The 23,277-nt window shown below is 49.8% G+C and overlaps 1 protein-coding gene across 1 annotated transcript in view; it reads right to left on the bottom strand.

Annotated features, from left to right (window-relative positions):
• Positions 1-1,479: 1,479 nt before the first annotated feature.
• Positions 1,480-23,277, bottom strand: part of LOC114028487 (intermediate filament family orphan 2) — a 56,898-nt gene continuing 35,100 nt past the window's right edge. The window contains exons 3-10 of the mRNA XM_027842746.1: positions 13,925-13,985; positions 12,416-12,511; positions 10,167-10,307; positions 8,542-8,681; positions 4,862-4,982; positions 4,397-4,489; positions 3,251-3,381; positions 1,480-2,263 (exon numbers count right to left, since the gene is read on the bottom strand). Of these exons, the coding sequence (XP_027698547.1) occupies positions 2,158-2,263; positions 3,251-3,381; positions 4,397-4,489; positions 4,862-4,982; positions 8,542-8,681; positions 10,167-10,307; positions 12,416-12,511; positions 13,925-13,985 (889 nt within the window). The 3' untranslated portion in view covers positions 1,480-2,157. The remainder of the gene's footprint in view (positions 2,264-3,250; positions 3,382-4,396; positions 4,490-4,861; positions 4,983-8,541; positions 8,682-10,166; positions 10,308-12,415; positions 12,512-13,924; positions 13,986-23,277) is intronic.

Raw genomic sequence — 23,277 nt, 5'->3', positions numbered from 1 at the left:
TGCTTGCCCCCCACCCCGCCCCAAGCCACTGTTCCCTGAAGGTTCATGACCAGGGACTGCTTTGGCTAGTCGGAGCTGCTGGGGGGATGAGCCACGGCACCTCTTGGCCAACTGAAACGTGGGGAATCCATCTACCTGACTTCACCCCAACAACAAAAAAGATGTCAAAGGCCACTGAGGTCTGATAAATTAGAAATGGTCACACATACACTTTCTCTTTCCATATATATATATATATATAATCTATAATATGTATATTATATACAGAATGGCTTTAAGATAAACAACAACAAAAAAATAACTGGAAAGAAAAAAAAGTCCCCGCTGGGGAATGAGGTGGTTTCCAAAGGGTTCCCTCTGGTCCCCTGGGGTAGGAATACGGGTGGGGAAAGATGAGCTCAATAAGAAGCTATGTCTGGCCTTCTAACTTGGGATAAGGAGCAGGGGTAACTTGCCCACCCCTTCACCATCCCTCACCATCCTGAAGAAAGCTAGGCTAGGCCGAGCGTGTCCACTGCTCCTTGGTCCTCCAGGGGGAGCTCACGAGTCAAAATAAAAGTTCACTCCCAAATGGTAGTGGACATATTTTTTTTTTCATGTCTCTTTTGGGGACTGGCAAGGGACTGTGATGCCAATGCATCTCACTCGGTCCAGCTCCCACCAACCCAGACCCAATTACCACAGAGATACCGTCTCACTCGCTCACATCAACTTCCCATGTCAGTTATCCGTCAGTCAGTCAGTCAGTGTTATAAGTACCGAGGCTACATCTTACAAATGGTGGGGGGCTAAAACATGCAAGAGATGTTCCCCATCTGGCTTCTGCAGAACCACACCAACGCCCTAACATCCCTCCCTGGCCTCCACTTGGACGGTCTCCTTCCTATCAGTGGCTAGCCAGCCCAGGGGTGAGAAAGCAAGATGGCGCCATTATCTTTGTCATGGTGTGTGGGGAAGGAGATCCCAACATGGAAGAACCAGACAAGGCTATTCTACTTCCAGGGTGACACTGGAGAGCAAGGAGACGTACCCGCCTGACACCACCGACCCCTACCTTCTCCCAGAGAAAGTGTTGCATCTAGACCCTGTGGGAGGAAGAACAATTCTATTGATTCCCACCCACAAAACCATTTGGAGGAGGCCCAGCCTCAATAAACTAAGAACCCGCTCTCAACCATGGCCCCTAGAAGGGACTTTCAATAGTAGCTTAGTTCACCACCTCCCTATTCCTATTTTACAGAGGAGCAAACTGAGGCAGAGAGAAGGGAAGGAACTTGTCTAAGGTCACACAGCTAAAAAATCAGCATCCCTGGAAGCAAAGTCACAGCTAAGCCTTTGGGGCGGTTGGAGAGATTGCCCGCAGCCTCTCTCCCCAGTCCAGAGAAAAATCTAAGGAAGGGGCAGGGAGAGGGAAATATTTATATATTTCATATATAAATAAGGCGAGCTCTTTTTTTTTTTTTTGCATAGTAGTCTGAACACAGTGTCAATCTTTCCCTTCCCCCCTCCCCCCATGCCTTGTCTTTTTGTTACTTGGGATAAGAAAAAAATACAGGGGTGGGGGCATTTTCCCCGCTCTTCCTCCTTCCCCAAAGCATTGGCAGCACAGATCCTTTCTTCCGTGGCAAATATCTGGGAGATTCCCTCCACCCCTTCCTCTGCAGGGGATTTGGGAGCCAAAGGCCCCCACCCCTCCCCCTGGAGTGGTCAGGGGCCAGTGGGGCAGGACAGGGCAGAGCAGGCAAGGAGTACTGCCAATCAGTGCAGCAGGTGGGAGGGTACAAAATGCCATCTATGCCACCCAGGGGCCTCTGCCCCTGTCTGGTAATTGTATATAAAAAACCCAGCTTGGAAGAGTTCTTTAAGCGGCTCAGCTTAAGGGGAAAGGCACAATTAACACCGTATCTCCGGACAGAGTTCGCATTTGTAGTGTAGAATAGAAATTGACAGCACCAATCCTGGGGTGGGGGTGGTGGGCGAGTGGATGGAGGAGGAGGAGGTGGGTGGCGGGCGGTGGGCGGGCGGTGGGAAGCAGCGGTCCGCAGAAGCCCTGGGATGGGGGATGGGGGAGGGAGAGTGGCGGAAGTCCTCCAGGGCGCGGTCAGTGCTGGCTCCCTCGTCCCCCCCCCCCTCTCCAGGCACCCTCCCCGAGGTTCATCAGCTGACCATTGGCTCCACATCAGGGTCTCTCTCAAACTCATCCTGGATTTCATCTGTGCTTCCTGAGTCACTGCTGGCCATGGAGCTGGGGGACGGCGAGTTCCTGGGACAGAAGAGAGGGGGCAAGAGTCAGGCTGGGGTCTGGGACTCAGGGATGGAGGCATGACCTCGGGTCACAACATTTAAAGCTGGAAAGGACCTCACAGAGCTAGCCCCTCATCTTAGGGGGGAGGATAGGTACCTTCACGAAGGCCACACAGGGAGAAGAGTTGGCTGTCAGTCTTCTGACTCCAAATCCAGACCTCTTTCTTTCCTTTTACAAGATTATGACCTCTAACATACACACATTTTAGCTACAGAGTGCCAGGCCAAGAGTCAGGAAGACCTGAGTTCAAATCCAGCCTCAGACACTTACTAGCTGTGTGTGACCCTGAGCAACTTACTTCTCCCTGTTTGCCTCAGTTTCCTCATCTGTAAAATGAGCTAGAGAAGGAAACGGCAAGCCACTGCAGTATCTTTGCCAAGAAAACCTCAAATGGTGTCATGATTTGAGAGGTAGAAAGGAATCCCCAATGTAACACACTCCAAAACTTGTCTGAGGACCTCCAATGACAGGAGGACTCACCACCTCTCAAAACAGCCCATTCCATTTTGGGACAGATCTTTGTGGTGGGATATTGCCTAAATTTCCTTCTTTGCCACTTTCACCCATTGCCCTGGGGCTAAACAAAATGAGGGAGGGAATGATCTCACCATCCCTTGCCCTGGACATCTCACATCTGAGACACAGAAGCCAGCTCTGGGAATCGTAGTTTGAGATGTCTACTGATAAGATGGGGCATGTTCACAGCCTCTGGCAAGTGGTCATCCACTCCATGAAGGCCTGGGTGAAGACCTCCAAGGAACGGGAGGGAGTGAACCCCGAGCCTGCTGCTTCATTTCTGGCTAGGTCCAGCTGCTAAGAACTCCCTCGTTCTGAGGAACTTCCCAGCAGCCTTGTCGGGGGGCAAAGGGGGGAACATCTTGAGGTCAGAAGCGGACACAGCGCATGCAGAAGGAGGAGGGGTGCCTGAGCGGCCTGCCCCACTACCTGTCTGCAGAGCCCTTGATGAGTCGGCGGCACGTCTCCATCTGGACATCCAGGCCCCTCTTCATGCTACACATCTCCATGTACTCGTGCAAGTGACGGTTCATGTCGCTCTTGGCCGTAGCGAGTTCCAACTAGAAGGAAAACAAAAACATGTTCTTGCAATAACCTGTAAAGCAGACGACCAATTTATTAAGCTCATTTGTAAAATGAGAGTTGAAGGGACAGATGAAGATGTCAGGGAAGCAAGGACAAAGCTGGGCCTTGAACCCAAACTTTGGGAGTTCCACACCAGTCCTTTTCTCACAATGCCATGGAAGTTTAAAGGGTCTTTGCCCATGTTTGGAGCTCCCTGGTGTGAAAAGCCTTTCTACCGATGCAGACGAGCAATCCATGTCGTTTCTTGTCTTGGAGGCTTGTCTGGAGGTCCTGAGAAGTCTCGGGTCACACGGCCGGTATGGGCAGAAGCAGACTGTGAATTTGGGCATCCCCGGCTCTGAGCCTGACTCTCATATCATTGTTATTAATGATCACCTCTAGTCATCTTTCCCTGACTAACCTGGCCCAGTTCCACTCACCGCACTACTCCACATTCTCTCAGCATTTGTAGGCTCAGTTTACCCTAGTGTATGTGTTTCGCCAGGCATCCCAGAGTCTTTTTAATGTGTCTCTCCCATCTCAACTCCTGGACGGATTATCAGCTTGTGTATCCCACTAAAGGATCCATCATCCCCAGGGCATCTCTGTCTCTCTGTCTCTCTCCTTAACTGCCACAGCTCTTTTAGGGGGCACAGCCTAGAAAATGCCCCCATTGCTAGATAAAAACCTTTGCTGCTGTTGAATGAAGTGTTTTCCACTAAGGGGGATGTAGGGATAATCCTGAACTCTCTTCCTTTGTCCAGGGACAAAATTCTTCCTGCGGTATGGCTGTTGTAATGTAGTACCAGACAAGAACTTACCTCCTTTTGTTAAGGCTATTATTTCCCATAATGGGCCATTACTGGTCATCTTGACTTTTGGCAGAACCCCAGCCTCCTCTTTCTTCAGCCAACAACAGACCCCAAGTGGACAGGGTCACCCCCCCCCAATACCCGCATTTGGGACATTAGGACAAAATAATTCTTCCCAGGGCTCTCTGCCAGTCCTCACCTCAATCTGGCCTATTGTCTCCTGGTACTCCTTGTCTCTCGTCTTGAAGAAGGATTCGGTTTCATGAATCAAGTTGCCCAAATTTTCTTCTTGCTAGAAAGACAAAACCAAGGGGATGATTAGCTAGTTAGGGGGCAGATCTCGGGGTTCTGTGGAGTCCTAGAGTAGTGATCCATGAGAGGAGATGGAGCATGAGAACTAGGAAGAAACTTAGAACTCAGAATGTCAGAGGTAGGAGGGGCCATAGAACCCAGAACGTCTGAGCTGGGAAGGGCCTTAGAACCCAGAACGTCAGAGCTGGGAGGGGCCTTAGAGCTCACACAATGAGGCTCCCTCAGAGTCCCCCAGAACTTCAGGGCTCCCCCAGTCAGTCTTTACACAGAAGAGGAGGAACAGGAGGAGGGGATTGGGATGAGAGAGGATACTGGCTATCTCAAGAAGGGAAGGGCCTCGCCTCTTGCTCACCTCTCCCTGCAGGTCAATGGATGGGTTGCAGTTGGTAAAGTCCTCCCAGAGCAGCAAGGTGTCCTCATTCTCTTCCCAAGTCAGACTGTCGCAATCATCATCAAAGTCAAAAGTCTCTCTTCTGTGGGGGGGAAGCAGGAGGGGGAACAATACCATAAGAAGAGGTGGTAAGCAAAGAGAGAAACTGAGTCCTGGGGACGAGGACAACAGACTTCAGGGACCAGACACTAATGAAACTCTCCCCAACCTTAATCCTTCAAAGGTGGAGTACTGGGCCTGGAATCAGGAAGACCCAAGTTCAAATCTGGCCTCAGACACTTATGAGCTGTGTGACCCTGGGCAAGCCCCTTAACCTCTGACTGCCTCAGTTACCATAACTGTAAAATGGGAATAATAAGAACACCTACTTCACAGGGCTGTTGGGAGGATGGAATGAAATAATATTTGTAAAGCACTTAACACAGTGCCTGGTACTTAGCAGGCACTTAATAAATGCTCACTTCCTTCTCTTCCATAGAATCACAGAATTTTATGTTATTGCTGGCAGGAACTAGAATGCCTGAGCTGGGAGGGGCATTAGAACCCAGAATGTCCGAGTGGAGAGGAACCTTAGAACAGAGAATGTCAGAGCTGGGAGGGGCCTTAGAGATTATCTAATTCAGCCTCTGCATTTGACAGATAAAGAAAATGAGGTCCATGACTTTCCTAACACCACCCAGAAAATCTGTGTCAGAGCGGCGCTAGCTCTCAGGCCCCCCTGATGCTCTTTCCACATCACCCCCACACTGCTTCCCAAAGTTCCTTGGACTATTGTTAAATATTTCATGGGCCTTGAGGACAGGACAGGGCTCATGTTTCCAGTTTATTAAGAAGCAGGTCTCTGGAGTGCTGGGAAAATTGCTTCCATGGGGTCAACTTTTCCAGGGGGGAAGGGGGAGAAGGGAGTGCAGCATTCAAGATCCAGGCTTCAAGACCGGTCAAGACCCACGAGGCAATTCCCAATTGTGCCTCCAGGTGTCTCTGTAAATTCAGGGACTAGGGCCTGGAGAGAGCAGCCAAGCTGGTTCCAAAGAAGAGGAGAGTGGGCAGGAGGGAGCCTAGGAGGTCTCGGATCTGGAGCCTGCTTCCCTGCCCCCCTCCCCCCCACTTCCTTTTGAGTGTCTAGGCTCCCAGTGAAACCAGAGCTGGGAAGGGGAGGGCAAAGCCCCCCGGGCAGGACCCTGGGGGTTGGGCCAGAAGGGGGTGGCCTTCTCTAGGGGCCAGGGAAAGCCGATGGCCTCCCTCCTCCACACATATACAGTGATCCCAAGCCCGGCCCTTTCCCACATTTGACAGGCTTGGGAACAAAACCAACTGATTTTAATCAGAACAAAACAAGAGCTCTGATGGTATTCAAAGCCCAGGGCCCCAGTGGAACTTGCCCTAAGGATGCTGCGGATAAAAGGTGATGGAGCTGGGATGCTGGTGGAAGAGGGGGTGGCCCGTCCAGCTCTTTCATTTTTAAAAATAAGTTTTATTCATGTCTTGTATTTTTACGTCCTGTTCATTTACGTCCTGCCTCCTACCAAATGAGCTGTCTCTCAGAACAAAGAAAAATGGGGAAAACCAACCTGCCTCATCTGACAGCCAAAGTAGGTAGCGTCTCATGCCCACAAAGTGCCCTCCCACAGCGGGATTTGTTTCATTCTTTGTCTTTGTAGGTCACTGCCTGGCACATAGTAGGTGCTCAATAAATACCTGTTGATTAATTCCCTCCTTTCATTGTAGGGGGTGGGGGTTCTGTGGGTAGATGCGAAATGCCTGCATTTCACAGTCACCTGCATTTCCTCCTAGAGGGATGGAGGAGTGAGCAGGTCAGACCTCTGCTTGAAAAGAAATTGGGGGGTGGGATGGATAAAGGAGAAGATGGATCAGGATTCAGAGTGTGGAGCCAATGGGGCTAGCAAGATGTAGTGGATAGGAGAGAACCGTCATGGGTTCAACCTCTGAATATGCCCGTTTGTCTTCCACGTTGCCCCCAACCCTGGTCAGCTGTGAGGGGGGAGGGACTGAGTGAGAGAACTAAAGATGACTTCAGGTCAACTCCCTACTCACTTTTACCCCCCCCAAGCTGCTCCACTACCCCGTTGGCAAGGGGAGGGGTCTTCTCCGTAGGCCCTGCACAGCCCATAAATATCCCGTTGTCACCACTTTTGCCCTTAGAAGCCCTAGTCTGCTTCTGAACAATACAGCCTTTTCTCGGGGGGATTCATTAAGTCATCAGAAACAGTCTTCTCAGGAGAATCCCAGAGCCAGAGACACTCCTCTCCCCTGGGGCATGAGCACTTCCTCTCTCCCCCTCCTTTCAGACTCCATTTCCTTTCCCCAAGATTCCAGGGAAGGGAAGGAGACCTAGAGAGCAGTCACCATCATGATCATTATGAATAATCACAGATGTCCCAGTGAAAGAAGAGATGAGAGCCCAGGATGATAGCCCTGGAGCAGCCTAGGAGTCCCGGTGGCATCCTTGCCATGCCCAGAGGAAGGGAGTCAGGCCCCCCTAAAGTCAACTAATAGGATGAGAAGGACAAGAGATGGATGGACCAGGCAAAGCACTGTCTTAAGGACTAGCACTGGAGCACTCTCTCTCTCTCTCTCTCTCCCCTTCTCTCCTTTCCTTTCTTCTCCTCAGTCTCCTCTCTCCTCTGTGTCTGTGTCTGTCTCTCTTCTTTCTGTCTTTCTCCTCACTTGCTCAGGAATCTTCCTGTCTCCCTGTCCCTTCTCCCATTGCATTCTACATATTTTATATCTCTTAGAATCATAGATTTAGAGTTAGATAAGATCTCAGAAACCACCTGGTCCAGAGATTCTTTACCTGGAGGTCTGTAAACTTTAAAAAAAAAAAAAAGGATAATTGTATTTCAATATTAGGGCTATCTTTCTAATCCTCTGCACTTTATTTTAATCATATAAAACACTCTTCTGAAAAGGGACCCCTGGGCTATCTCAGACCCTGTCAGAGGGGTCCAGGACACAAAAAAATGTTAAGACTGCCACGATCTAATCCAAATCTCTCGTTTTACAGAGAAGGAAACTGAGGCCTGGGGAGGTTAGAAACTGGTAGCACCCTCTTAACCTGAAAACCACTATACCTTGCCTCCTTCTCTAAAAGGTGAACAGGACTCCTGGAGTTCACACTTCTATAGGTCTTTAGGATTCCTAAAAGGCTTCCTTCACAATGGTAGAGGGAGGAGACAATTGAAGCATCATCATTCCCTTTTCACAAATGTGGAAACCAAGACTCAGGGATCTGCCTATGGTCAGGCAGTTAGGAAGCAATGCAGTTGGGATTTCAGTGGATCACAGGTTTTGGAGCTGGGCAACTGAGTCCCAGAGCATTAAAGTGCCCAGCCCGGGGTCATGCAGGTGGTAGTAGCAGAGCCAGGGTTGGGACCCAGGTTTCACGACTTTGAGCCTATTACTCTTCTGGAGGGGGAATGAGGGTAGGATCCCAGCTCTAGAGCTGGTCACCTAGTCCAACCCTTTATTTTACAAATGAGGAAACTGAGGCCCAGGGAAATTACAGAATCAGTCAAGGTCAGACTGGGAGTAAGCATCAGAGGTGGAATTTGAACCCAGGTCCCAACTCCACGGCCAGGATTCTTTTCAGTGAATCCTAACTGCTTCCCACAAATACTCACAGTTGGTTGAACATTCGCTTCATTTCATCCGTGATGTTCATGGAGCTGACCTCATCATCTGACAGCCTGGTGACCTCCCCATCCTGCTCAGAAATGTCATCCTCTGTGGTTACCTTACGGTCCTTCTTCTTGGATGCTACCTGAACCAGGGAAGGAAGTGAGAGGAGAGGTGTGAATGGATGGTTCTGCCTGGGTTGAGAGAAGGGGTTGGGAGGACCAGGAAAGATGGGAGAGGGGGGCTGCTCCCCCTACGGGGCAATGGATGGAAAGCGGTTGAGGCCAGCCACGGCCAGGGCCAAGCAGTGAGAGCTCACTACAAAGCAGGAGAACGTTAGCAAACAGCATAAGGGGAAGGAAGGCCACCATGGCAGAAGACCCCCTGACCTACCCTCTCTCTGAGGCCTACTGTCCACAAAAGAGCTCTCTGAGGCTGCCTTCCCCAAGGGGAACAGCAGGAGAGAGATGTCAGGGAACCAGCCAAGCAGGCGAGATCCAGAACCCAGAACCCACAGAGAAAAGCCGCTCCGTGTTTCCTGGGGCCCTCTGACGACATGCAGACAGGGGTGTACGGATACACGCAGAGCTCACACACAAAGCTTGGAGAGATACAAACAGAGGAGCTGGCCTTTGCCCCTTCAAATTCCTTCCACTGGCTCTTAGATTGGTGGGGAGGGGAATAAACTCCCACCAGCAATGATACCTTTGCACCCTGCCTCCCCCCAAGTCCACAGTCACACACTGAGAAGCAATAGCACATCCTTTCCCCCTGAAATCAAGCAAAAGCCAAACCAAAATTCCCATGTCAAAAAAAGCAGCTTCCCCCAAACAGTAGCAAGCTATGAGAAGGCCACAAAATGTCCAGCAGGCTGGGTTTGCCCAAAAAGCCATCAGCCCCTCTCTCCCTCTCTCTCCCTCTCTCTCTCTCTCTCTCTCTCTCTCTCTCTCTCACACACACACACACACACACACACACACACACACACATACTTTAAATCTATGATTCTAAAATCCTACAGCATTTCTCTTCACTGGCTCAGTTTCCTGCTCTATAAAATGACGCGGTTGGACTTTGCAAAACAGCAAAAATCTGACTGTGAGCATGGACCATGGGATACAAGAAAAAACCAGAGGAGACGTAAGGATGTTGGGATGCTACCTCTCAGGGAAACGAGGAGAAGGGGAAAGGATCCTAATAGTTAAAGGGGGAGGTTGTTCTTAGCTAGATTGGCTAGGACGCCCCACGGTCTCCTCCAGCTCTAAGACTTCATTATGATTCTGTGAGCCTGCGGCCAAGACCCAGATGGGCCATCAGGCAACTGAGTCAGTTTTGTTTTGTCTCTAATAAAGTCATTTCCCTTCTCTGGGACTCAGTTTCCTTATTTGTAAAATAAGGAAGGTCAGAACAGATGAACTGTGAGTTTACTTTCAGCTTCAGCTCTGTGGTTCTAAGTCACTTTCCCTCTCTCCGGGACTTGACTTCCTCATCTGTAAAGTGAGAAGGAGGTCTCTTCCAGCTTAAGCTCTGGGGTCCTAAGACACTTTCTAGAGACAGGGATGGGGCCAGGGCTGGCAGGTGGCGGTGGGAAGTGAGGGGTGAGTGGCGAGGGGTGGGAGGCCCTGTTCACCTGAAAGATCTTGGACACGTCTTCCGAGTTCCGCTGCTGTGCGACATCGCACAGCTTGGCCGTGATATCGATTCGCCGGCAGATATCCATGTCCACCTTCATGGCCTTCTCTTGAATCTTTGTGTCCAGGTCTGTCATGGGCTGCAGGGAGGACAGCACGGGGGTTACACGAGTTGGGGGCAGGGGAGAGGACCAGAGCCTGGTAGGGGCTTATCCCCACCTCACAGAACTCCTTTCCCAGCCTAGTGGGTGGGTGAGCAGGAGGTGAGGGAGGGCCTTAGGACTGGGGGGTTTACTCCCCCCAGAGCCTGGGGGAAACCTCAACTCTTCCAAGTTGGGAGGGATCAGCCTTCACAAGAGTCCCTGGAAACTATGCTGTGGTCTGGCATCATGACGCTATGACTGACTTAACTTAAGGCCTCCCACCCTGCTCCAAGGCAGGCCTACAGGGCTCAAGATTTCTCAGCCGGGGGCTGCACAGCCCTGGCTAAGGACTGGAAGGCATCTTCTCTCTCAGCAGCTATACAGAGACTGTGGGTTGTGTTAATTAAAAAAAAAAGAAGAAGAAAGAGTCCAAAATCTGTTGAAAGATTGCCACTCTCCCCACCCCCCACAGCAGGCTCCATCTCACACAGAACCCCAAGAAAGAGAGAAAAGACACTGGGGATGGAGACTTGTTACCCATGGCTTCATCCCCACACTGACAACCCAATCCAGAGGCCCGAGGCACTGCCCCCACCCACACACATCCCTCAGTGGCCCAACTCGCCCGAGAGAGACAGAGAGGGCATGTCCAAGTAAGGCCAGGGCCTCCATCCCTGCCAGTGAGGACTTCATTGGTATAGGGCCTGCCCCTCACTTTCATCCTCCACTCAGACGATTGGAGCTGATTCATCTGGGCTCCTCTGGGTGCCCATTTCATGAGGCTCTGGCAGTACCATCTCTCCCCAATAGGGCTTTTCCACTACTCCCTGCAGAAAGGAAATCTGGGGACCTCACAGGAGGGGAACCACAAGGCTTCCCTGATTAAGAACAGGAGAGGAGGGGGTTTCCTTTTACACAGAAGGTTCTCCAGAGGGGGAAGCAAGAAGCCTAGAGGAGGCCATCTCCATTCCTGCTGTTTGGGCGTAGGATGTGACATATTCAACCTTCTCCTCCATTGCAGAAGACCATGAGCTTTTGCTCACAAGATCCCCGCCTCCGATATCTGGATTGCCTGCCCTCCCAACTCTTCTTTTGTTTTCTACCCATCCTTCAAAGTCCAACTCCAAAGCTACCTCCTCCAAGGAGCCTTCCTGGTCAGTCAAGATCTCCTCTCTCAGATCTCCTGTGACATTTTATTATGCCCTCATCTAAGGCATTGGTGGTTTATTATTGGGTTTTCTCCATTTGTGGCTTATTCCCCTTCTAAATGGTAAGCTCCATGAGGGAAGGGAAGAGGTCTCTTTTAAACTTTCTATCTCCTCTAGTTCAGACAACAGGATAGACTTTTTTTTTAAATAAAGTTTGTGTCCTGTCTGGACCCAGATTGTATACTGGGATGGTCAGAGGTCAGGAGACACAAAAAAGTCTCTCCCAGCCTGGAGAGGAAGATACTTCCTGAAATAACTCCCCATACCTAGGTCTGCTTCTTGTCCTTAGATGGATCCCATAGACTTTCAGGGGACTAAAGTCAGAGTTCCAGTCAAGTACTGTTATCACACAGTTTGAAAAGAAAGTTTAAAATCCAGGACCCAGCTAGGGCTGGAGGAGAAGGAAGGCCAGCTGTGTGAGCTCTCCCTTTCCTCTTCCATAGGGGGAAGACAGCGGCCTGGCCCATTACAACTCCCACTGCACAGGCCCCTGGGCCCAAGTCACCTGTGCCGCACCACCTGGGGGAGATCCTCTACTGAAAATATCCAAATCAATCACTCCATCAAAAGGAGCCCTCAAGGCCATGGGTTAAGCAGCAGGTGAATGCATCTCTACACAGACCAAATAGGAAGAGGAGAGAGAAGGAGGGAGGGAGGGAGGGAGGGAGAGCGGAGAGGGTACTGAGGGGAGGGCAGGGGGAATGAATGGTCTCTGATGCATCTGTCATCAAGTCAAACGCAGCCAGAATACTAACTATGAAGCAATGCCCACAACCGGACCGGACGGATGGACAGTCTGACCCTGGTGGTGAATGAAGCCGCCTGCATGATGGGGTGGGGGAGGAAGGAAGGAAAGGTCATGCCACCCAGGATGGAGGGGCAGGGAACAGCACTTACATCACTCATCAGCCCCTTAAACACCACCAGCTCAGCCTTCAGCCGCTCAATCTTCTCATTCATCTCCTCCTGGATGGCCTCAGCCTCCTGGGCCGCCTGGGATCCGAGTGGGGATGACGGGGCAAGAAGGAGAAGCAAAGGGGAGGGAGACAGCAACAATTAAGGAGGTTCTGACAACTGGCGGGGAGCAGAACCGGCTGGAAGGAACACAACACCGCCCACCCCTGGGGCTTCAGGGCGTGAGCCTGGGCAAGGCTCGGCCCAACCACATGGCAGACCCTCAGGCCAGACCAATACAGCCACATCAGAGCAAGTGGAATGATAACATGAACAAACTCCATGACCTGTAACAAGGAATGGATTGCCCTCTTTTTGCAGATGAGGAAACTGAGATTCACGGAGAGGTCATTCAGCTAGTCAGGGCCCAGAGCTTTGAAATCAAGTCTTTCGATTATAAAACCAGTGCTTTGGGACCCCCACACTGTCTTTCAAGATGGGAGTCAATGGAAATAGGGAATCAGGGGGAGGGGGTGACAGGCAACTCATGGTTCAGAGTCAGGCTTAGTGGGGATCCCTCCTGTTGGCAAGGAACGTTTGTGTGCTCTCTCTCTAACTAGGCACTGTTGGCTCCATTTTTCATATAGGGAAACCAAGGTCCAGAAACATAGGGTCACATAAAATGGTAAGACTGGTATTTAAGAAAAAAAAAGGCTCCTCAGCTTGGAAGTCTATTGACTAAACCCCATTGGTGGGGCCTGAGCTCTGGAGGAAGGGCATCTGGGGATTCGAGAAGGGCAGGGAGAACCTTCCCTAAAGGAAATGACCCCTAGCCTTGAGGCTCAGGACCTGGAAGAAATGACCCTCCAAGAATTTCAAAGTTAAAGGCTCCCAGATTATCAGAGCAGGAAGGGACCTTTGACAGTATCCTGGGTTCCCCCTTTAATGGACAGATGGGGAAACTGAGGCCAAGGAAGAGGAAGTCGTTTGCCCGTTCACACAGTGGCAAGGTTACAAAATCATAACCCAGGTCCCTTGATTCCCAATTAGGAGCACATTTTCCGAACCACAGACTTTCTGGGCATTCGCATGTGCATGAGAGGTGAGCGAGGTGAAACCCTTCCCAGTTCCCCAAGAACAAATCAAACAGGAATCGAAATACAGGAAAAGAACCCCAGACCCATAATCTGGTTAGAACGCAGCCATGACTTCTGGCTGCGTTAGAACCAGCTCTCCAAGGGGCAGCTAGGTGGCGCAGTGGATAGAGCACCAGCCCTGAAGTCAGGAGTACCTGAGTTCAAGTCCAGCCTTAGACCAAACACTTGACACTAGCTGTAAGACACTATGCCCAGGTATGACCCTGGGCAAGACACTTAACCCCAATTGCCTTAAAAAAAAAAAAAAAAAGAACCAGCTCTCTGCTCTTGTCTCCGAAGGGTGCCTGGGCAGGCAGGGCTGGAGAGCGGGGAGCCACCGCTCCTGTCATTTTGGGCTACTTCCTGGGGCTCTTACCTCCTGAAGTGTCTCCACCATGGTCTCCAGGTTCATGCGCTTGGCCAGCTCCTCCTCCCACCTGAAAGAGACAGGAAACATCACTAAGTTATTATTATTATTATCATTACTATTATTAATAGGAGATAAGGGCGGGGGCAGGCTCTCAGGCTGAAGGAAGATGTGACTCCCCATCCCAAGCCTAAGGGAACACAGCCAACATGAAGAAGTCACCCTCCGCAGCCCTCTTAGACATGCAGTGGGGCAATGCCAAGAACGCTAGACATGAGTTTGAATCCTATCTCTATCCCTTATTCATTGTGTGACACTGAGCAGGTCTTGCTGCCTCTCTGGGCCTCCGTTTCCTAGCTCTAAAATGGGGAGGATCCCCCTTTAGCACCCACCTCACTGGGCAGCTGGAGAAAAGACCTTTGTAAAATACCAGAGGAATGTATATTTCATGTGGCACCTACACATGCACACACACATACACTGGCTCCCCCATTAGAATGAAGGCCCCCTGAGGGCAGGGCCCTTAGTATCTCCAGCACTTAACTCACTTAATAAACATTCGCTGATTGATTGGCTGAATGTAGGTGATTATTACAACTAACAGATCACAAGAGTGGTTTGGGAGTTAGATCTCAGGAGTGCTCTCCAGGAAATACACTGCCCCAGCAGAGGCCAGTGGAAAGAGGCCTGGATTTGGAGTGACAAGACTTAGATTCAAATCCTGCCTGTGTGACCTCAAGCAGTGAAGCGGTTAAACCAGAAGATTTTAAGGAACCTCCCAGCTCCTACCCAGGATCCCTCAGCTTTGTGAGAAGTCCTGGCTCTCTACTGATGAGAATTCATCAATGCTTGTTGACTGACAGATTGATTTAAATCGTCATAATTCACAGTTCTGCAAGTGCTTTCCATGAGATAAACCTGTGAGGTATATAGTATTGCTGCCCCCATTTTACAGATGGGCAAAATGAAGCCCAGAAGAAGTCACTTGTCTGAATTCACATAGTTATAAAATATCAGAGCCGAGACCAGAACTCAGGTCTTCTGACTCTCAAACAAGTGCTCTTATCCACTGTAGCACAACCAACCAAAGAGTAGAAGTCATTTGTTCATTCATTTAATAAGCATTTATTAAACGCCTCTTGTTTGCCAGGTACTGTGCTAGGTGCTTGGGGATCCAAATCCAAAAATCAGGCTCTTGTCTTCAAGAATATTACCAGCTCTTCCCCTGACCCCCCGCCCCTCCAACCTTCAGTATTTGAGTCATTACAACAAACATTTATTAATCGCCTACTATTTGCCACTATGCTGGGTACTGGGAACCCATTGACAAAAGGGAAATCATCCCAGCCCCCACGGAACTGGCATCCATTTGCTCATGTGACACTCAGTGATGCCCATTTTACAGGTGAGGAAACTGAGACTCAGCGGCTAAGTGATGTGTCCACAATCCTCCCAGCTCCTAAGTGCTGAAAGTTGGATTCTAAGCCAAGACTGCCTGTCTTTGAGTCTACTCCAATATACCTGCTGCCTCCCTGAAGTTGGGGATCCCAGGAAGGTGTGGGGAATGTGGGCTTCAGGAAGGGCTGGTCTCCTGGGGGCTCATGGACTAAATGACCGCTAGAGACAAAGGATGGAGTGATGGCTGGAGGGTGTAGTGCTTAGAATACTAAGAAAGGCCTGGCACCCTAGGGGGGTATTAGGGGAGCAGTGAGCACCAGGGAAGCATAGGAGGGGAGCAGTGAGGGTGACAGAACTGGCCTGTCACTTCTACACCCTAACGTGGAATTCAGAAGACCTAGGTCTGAGTCTGAGCTCAGTCACTTCCCAGCTGTGTGACCTTAGACAAGCTGCTGGCTTTCTCAAAGGCTCAGCCCCCTTGGAGATAGAAAGAGATTAGCACATGGGCCCTCCTAAGAAAGTCAGGGCAGTGTTTCCTGAACCAGAGCCCCATATAGAAGCTGGAGCTGCTATTATGGACTTCAGGGAAGAAGCCAGAAGCCCACAGGTACAATTACACTGGCAGAGTCCAGCCCCTGCGGGCGTAGGAGGCCTAGCAGGAGGAGAAATGCCTTCACTCTCCTCCCTGAGTTCTACCCTGCAGAGCCTGGGATGGTAGAGTTCTGAGGGGCTCAGACCCAGCGATCTCCGAGCTGCCCCCCCAACCCCCACAGCTGATCTTTAAGTAGCTTGATTGGGGCGTTTGGTTTGGTTTTTTGCTCATATACCAGCATCCCGCTGGCTATGCCTGGTGAGCAAAACAGAAAGGGCAACCAGTCCACATTTCCGTCCACTACAGTCTCTCTCTCTCTCTCCTTTTCTCTTTTAAAGTCGTCACTGGGGATGATTAAAAATAGGACAAAGGGAAGAAATGGGCAAGCCTGGGAAGATTCAATCACGTCATCCACTTTTTGGAAACAAGTGTTTGCATGCACGCGCACGTGCACGCGCGCACACACACACACACACACACACACACACAGAAAATTCCTCCTTTCCTCCCACTCCGGAGGGAGCCAATGCCAGGGATGCAGACCAGTGTGTCTGTCTATGTCTCTATCAGGGCTCTGGCCAGGAGAGAGCTGTCTGGGACAGGAATAAAGGGGCCTGGAATGGAGGCTGGCAGCCCACACTGTTCCGAAGGAACCTTAGGACGCAAAGTCTCAGAGCTAGGAGTGAGGACCTCAGAACACAGAATGGGAGAGCTGGGAAGAACCTTAGGTCATGGGATGTCAGGGCTGAAAGGGACTTTAGAAATAGAATGTGAGAGGTGGAAAGGACCTCAGAACAGAGAATTTCAGAGCTAGACTGAAGCAATGGTTCTGAGGGAGAGGGAGAAAAGCCCCCTAATAAGAAGGAACAGCCCCGGGGCTTATGAAGCAAGGAGAAGTATAGGGGATCTGGAGACAAATCTAAATTTAGAGCTGAAAAAGACCTTTGAGATAACCTAATCCAGCCCGGTCCCTGCACAGGAGAAAAGAAAACCAAGAACTAGGGCCTGGAAAGAAGAGATGACTTACCCAAGGTCACACAGCTAGTTAAGGCAGTGGCAGGTTTAGGACCAGAAGACAGGGTGTCTGTCCACAAATCTTGGGGTCTATCCATTGTACCCCACTGCACAGAGCAGACCTTGGGAATGGGCACAGAAAGAGGCAGTAATTTACCCTCAAGGAGTGAGAGTGGAACGAACCATAGAGGGCATTTTGTCCAATTTCTTGCCCAGTTGAGGGTAAAGATACAAAGGGAGGCCAGTAGTCTCAGCTCTGGAGCTGAATCATCCCTTCTTCTGGCCCTGTCCCACTAGTCTTGGGAAACAGCCTGGGGAGGTCTGGTTTCCGAAGTCACTGAAGGAGAAGCCCCCTGGTCCCCAGCGGTGGCCAATCTGGCCTCCAAGGAGCTGCGGGTAACCCCTACACGTCTCCCCCTCCAAGAGCAGCAGCTGGACGGAGGAGCTGCCTTGGCTTCCTCCTCTCCCTCTGGCACACAATGCCTGGAGAGGGGTCACAGAGATTCGGCAGTTCTACAATTCCTCACCAATGGAACCCCCTACACAAGGCAATTTCAGGTTGGCAGAAGGGAAACATGACCTCATGAGTAAAGCACTCTACAGACCCCAAAGTGTGTTCCCTTCTCATCCGATTTGTGAGGTGGGCAGGGCAGGCATCAGGATCCCCATGTAACAGATGAGAAAGCAGAGCCACAGAGAGGGCCAAAGACCTACAGCCTGGAAGACTTGGCAATGCTGGCACTAGAAGAGGATCCTCAGAACAGTGCGATAACTGGGGCAGGATGGATTAGAGCTTATGGAAAGTAGAGGCCATCAACGCATTCCTGCAGAGAAACCACTGCACAGGGCACAGGCTTGGCAAGAATCATTAATTATAATAGGAAGCTACCAGATGGTGAGCTCCCTCCACCCAGTGACTGCAGATGAGGCCAGGTAAGCTCCTCCCACACCAGCTCCACACCCTCAGGGGACTATCAGAGTTGGAAGAGACCTCAAACATAAACTATCTGAGTTGGAAAGGACAAGAGAACACGGGATGTCAGAGCTGGGAGGGCCCTTAGAACACAGAATGCCAGAACTGGGAGAGTCCTTAGAACACAGGATTTCAGAGCTGGAAGAGAACTTAGGAAGTAGAAATGGGGAAACTGAGGCTCAGAGAAAGGAATCACATAGTGAGTTAGTGGCAAGGTAAAGACTAGGACCCAGGTGTATACTGTCTCCACACATTATGCTTTCCCACTTTACCGGTGCTTGCTGAACCCCAAGGCAGATGGTATTTCAGAGTGACAGTCATAGGCACTTTAATTTCTATATCCAGGTTTGGTGCTTAGCCTGGTTTCCAGTGGCAAGAAGGTTTAAAAAAGAACTCTCCTCTAATCCTCTACCCTTCTTGATGTCAAATCAGCTTTACAGGATAAACCTGCTGTCTTTAGGAGACCTAGCTACCCTACTCCTCCAACTCTTCCCCTTGGCTCTTCAGAGCAGTCAAAGGGAATCCCTAGCTTTGTTATTTCAGGCATTGGTGGCAAAGCAAGTTTGGGCTTTTTAATGACTCTGGCATTTATAAGACTGGTCAGGTGTGCTCCTTTGGCCCTCTTTGATCTCCCAGAACACCCCAGCTAAGACACAATTCCTTTCCCTCACATGTGCCCACCTTATTGGTCATAGCTCCCTTCCCAGATGGCTCACCTACCGGGGAAGGCAAGCAGGGCAGTAGTGGAAAAGAGCTTTGGACTGGGAACCAAGAGACCTGGGCCCAAGTCCCAGCTTGGCCACCAAATGTGAGATGTTGAGCAAACTGCTTCACCTCTCTGAGCCTCCAATGCCTCTTTTGTAAAGTGAAGGGGTTGGGTAGTGTTTTTCCACTCTCAATATTGGGGAATACTATAACCAATCCAAGCTTCTGCTGCTGAAAGATTCAGAATGTCTTAGAGGCTGCAGACCTTACAAGTTGATGTTTCCTTCTTTTCCTACCCCTGGTTCCTGTCTTCTTCCTGGTTCCTCTTAGGAGTTTCTCTCCCTGAAGCCACCAACAATAGTCTTAACAAGTCCCTAGTATAGTTCTTCTTGGGGATTACTGGACTAAATGACCCCCTAGGGTTTCTCTCATTTCCAGCATTTTGCATTCTGAGTTCCTCCCAACTTTAATATTCTAGGTTCTGAGCTCCCTCCCAGAGTTCTGATATTCTATGTTCTAAAGTCCCTCCCAGCTCTGACATTCTATGTTCTAAGGCAGGGGTAGGGAACGGGCAACCTCAAGGCCACATGTGGCCTTCTAGCCCCTTGGGTGCAGCCTTTTGACTGAGTCCAAGTTCTACAGATCAAATCCTTTTATGAAGGGGATTTGTTCTGTGAAGTTTGGATTCAGTCAAAGGGCCACACTTAAGGACCTAGAGGGCCACATGTGGCCTTGAGGCCACAGGTTCCTCACCTCTGTTCTAAGGTCTCTTCTAGTTCTGACATTTTATATTCTAAGGTCCTTCCCAACTCTGACACGCTATGTTCAGACAGGAAGCATGGTATAATAGACAGAATGCTAGACTATAGAATCAGAGAGACCTGGGTTCAAATCCTGCCTCAGATACTCATTCACTGTGTGACCCTGAACAGATCACCTATTCTCTCTGGCTCTCCGTTTCTTCACCTGTAAAATTAAGATGTTGGATTTTGTGACCACTAAGGTCACTTTCAATTCAATCTATCATCCTATGATAAGGATCCCTTCCAGCTCTGACCTTCTGGGTTCTAAGGGTCCTCCCAGCTCAGACATCCTGTGTTCTAAGGATCCCTTCCAGTTCTGACATCCTGTGTTCTAAGGGCCCTCCCAGCTCATTCTGTGATTCTATAATTGAGAATGGCAAAAAGAAAAATTCATAGTAGGCACAAAGACAAGCTGGGAGGCAGGATTAGTATAGATCTGATGCTTCATTTAGAAGGCCAGTTTCTTTTGTCCAATAGTGCCATAGACACTCCTCTGTCTGGAATGATAGTTGATGGACTGACAGATGATCATTGAAGTTATCCTATTAGAAAGTAAGGGGATGAGGTAAAGGACTAGTCCAGTAAGAAGATGATAGAATATTTAAGGACAGGGTAACCAAGGAATCCATGTACTTCTATCCTCCTATCTCATATTCACGTCCAGCCAAACAGCACCTTCCTCCCCAGGTCATCAACGAAATACATTAATTATCTCAATCCTCTCCAATGTGCCCAGTGCAAGATGCACTTATCATTCTTTTCATTTCACAGACAAGACAATGAGGCAGGAGAAGGGGGGGCCAATTAATTAGCTTAAGGTGATGTTATTTTCCTCGCTCCTTGACCTGGGATCAAGTTTAGACCCTGAATCATAGAGATGGCTTCCAAGTCAGTGCATCACACAACTTTTGAGCATATCCCGATTGTTCTCACTTCTCTAAGATTCATTTCAGTTTATAGCTAAGATCAGCCAATTCTTCCTCCATTCCCAGGCCCCTTAAGATTTTTGTTTTTCCTTCCCAAACTAAGCCTCCCTGAAGGGGCCAGTGTTCATCCCATTCCAGAGAGAGAGAGGGTGTCAAGCCAAGTAGCAATCCAGACTTGGCTTGGTCTCCTCCACCATGGCCAAGAGCTGCATTAGGCTAATGGCTGTTCAGGTTTGCAGTCCTGCCCAACTCTTGCCCAGTCATGTCAGCCACCAACAGGGCCAGTGTGTCCTGACGGTCCTCCAGCCTTAGTTCCTGACTCAATCCTTTAAGGCTTGCTCTGGATACCAAATCTCCAGAGGAACATCCAGCCCTTCTCTCAAACTCCCTCATTTTAGAGAGGCCAAGGACAGAATTTCAAGGTCATCTAGACCATTCCCTAGATTTTATAGATGAGGAAATGGCCCAGAGAAGTTAAGTAATTTGCTCATGGCCACATAGCTAGGATGTAGCAGAGTTAGGATTCAAACCCAAGTCCTTCTAGGCTCTTTTATTTTTTTTAAACTAGGCAATGGGGTTAAGTGACTTGCTCAGGGTCACACAGATAGTGTCAAGTGTCTGAGGCTAGATTTGAACTCAGGTACTCCTGACTCCAGGGCCGGTATTATATACACTGCACTACCTAGCTGCCCCACTTCTAGGCTCTTTCTACTGTGCCATGTTGACTCTCACCCCCTACTGGTGTAGACTGCTATCCATCCATGCCTTCTCCCCCTGGATGATTTATGCCCATGTCTTTCCATCAGTTCTTTAGATGATCTACCCCCAAAGTACCAGGGGCCTTCCTCTGCCTTTTTTACTCTTTCATGGATGCCTGTGTGTCACTCAGGCTCTCCAAATGCCTTCCTTTGTTCTCACAGCACGATGACCATCCCACTTTCTTTTAAGGTCACCACTTCAAAGTCAGTCATCACTGACAACATGGTGCTGCCAACTTATCACCCCTCACAGCCCTTTGGTCCTAGAGTTGTGATTCCTTGGAAGCTGTTATGTTTCTGTGATTCACAGCCAGATGAGTAGGAGGCCAGTGGGCTGCAGAGCACCCCAGAAGCCACACTGCTCTTTTAATGCTCTGAAAAGTTTGTCTGCTGCCAATTTGTTAACAGTAAGTCTCCTGGGGATACTCCTGGGATGCTCCTGGGGATGCTGGGGAATAAATTGGGCAGCAGGCTCTATGAACAGTGCCTTGGGGATGTCTAAGAGGAAGAGTCTCAGATAATTGCTCATACTTCCTTAGGGTTCTGCTCCACTCTGGAAGCGAAGGCTGAAGGAGCTCAGAGACTATTTAAAACCCCTTCTAGCTCCAATGTTCTAAGCCTAAGTGTTCTAAAACCTAGGGTTCTAAGCTCTAAGACCTCAGGTCCTTCTAAGGTATCTTCCAGATTTAACATCGTATGTCCTTCTAGGGGGTCTACATTCTAAGTTCCCTTCTAACTAACATTCTATAATTTTATGATTTCCAATACCATCACCACCCACTCCTGAGCCTCAAATGTCCAGGCACTGGTTTGAAGTCAGCTCTTCCCAGGTAGGATCTGCTATGTTAACTCCTTGGGGAGAAAGGTCAGAGGTCAGGAGAAGCCAGCAGCTTCTTCCTCCCTCCCTGCCCCCATCTCCCACTCCCCTACAAAAAGGCTGAGAACATGAAGAAGAGGGGAAAATGGAGAAATCTTTTCTCCAGGCTTCCCACAACTCCCTAAGCCTGGGGGAGGGGAAGTAAAGGGAGCAGGGAGCCAGCAGGAATGTGGAGGTCAATAATGCAGCAGGGAAATGACTATGCAAAGCTGGCTGGGGCAGAGCCCCTGGAGCTGGCTGGGTCACTGCTTGGCTGGGCTTCCCATGTGGTTGGTGTCTCTGCAGATGTCTGGTTGGCTGCTGAGCTCCCGGGAGACCTTGCCCCTGCCCAAGGGACTCCTCCAAGCCTGCTGCTTCTTTCCCAGGCACCCACAGGAAGAGGGGTGGGCAGGGACAGACTCGGGAGTAGTTTTTTCTCCTCACACCCCCAAGCAGATGTGGCTACCTTGCATTCCAAACCCTGCCTGTCATAGCCCCAGTCTGGGGCTGATAAGGCATGGCCCTCCTCCTCCTCCTGGGAGATGGCTGCTTTCTTTCTACACCTCCCCCAACACACACACACAACACACTTTCTTTCTACACACTCCCCCAAAAACAACCTTCGGGCCTTCATGAGACATAGTTCTGGAGGGAAGAGGCTGACAAAGCACAGCCGGCCTAGGCAAGGAAATCCATGAAGTCATCGCAATTGACTCATGCATTTTTCACATCCTGCCCATACAGAGCTCAAAAGAGTCACAGGGACCCCAGGTCAATAGGAATATGGATTCGAGGCCAGGGAGACTGTTAAAGAGCCCTCGACTGGGCCCAGTTCCCAAAGACTTTCGCCTGGGAATCAAAGCCATCTCTGAAGCAGAAAGAAGACTGGATTTGGGGTAGGAGCAATTGGATTTGAATCTAGTCTCAGCTATTGCCTGTGTGACCTTAGACAAGTCACCCTGGGCCTCAGTTTCCTCATCTGTAAAGTAGAAGAGGGGGAACTAGATCAGGAGTTCTTAGCCTGGGGCTTGTCCTTTTAAATATTTTTTTTAATAACTGTAGTTCAATAAAATTAGTTTCCTTTGGAAGTCTTAAGTATTTTACTCAAGTATATGCATTTCAAAACATTACTTTGAGGAGTCCATAGGCTTCCCCAGCCTGTAGACACACAAAAGGGTTAATAACCCCTCATCTGGATGAACTCCACAGTCAGACATTTTGCTTTCTAAGGCCCCTCCCAGCTCTGACATACTATGTTCTAGCTTTCTTAAATAATATTGTATTCTTTGGGGAACCCATGTTCTCCTTTCACCCGAGGCAAGAATCCAAAGGGCTGG

This window comes from Vombatus ursinus, unplaced genomic scaffold (genome assembly GCF_900497805.2).
Source record: "Vombatus ursinus unplaced genomic scaffold, bare-nosed wombat genome assembly UNPS02014884.1, whole genome shotgun sequence".
NCBI lineage: Eukaryota > Metazoa > Chordata > Mammalia > Diprotodontia > Vombatidae > Vombatus > Vombatus ursinus.
The sequence above is the reverse complement of the archived record's forward strand: the minus strand, read 5'-3'. Positions and strand labels throughout refer to the sequence as shown.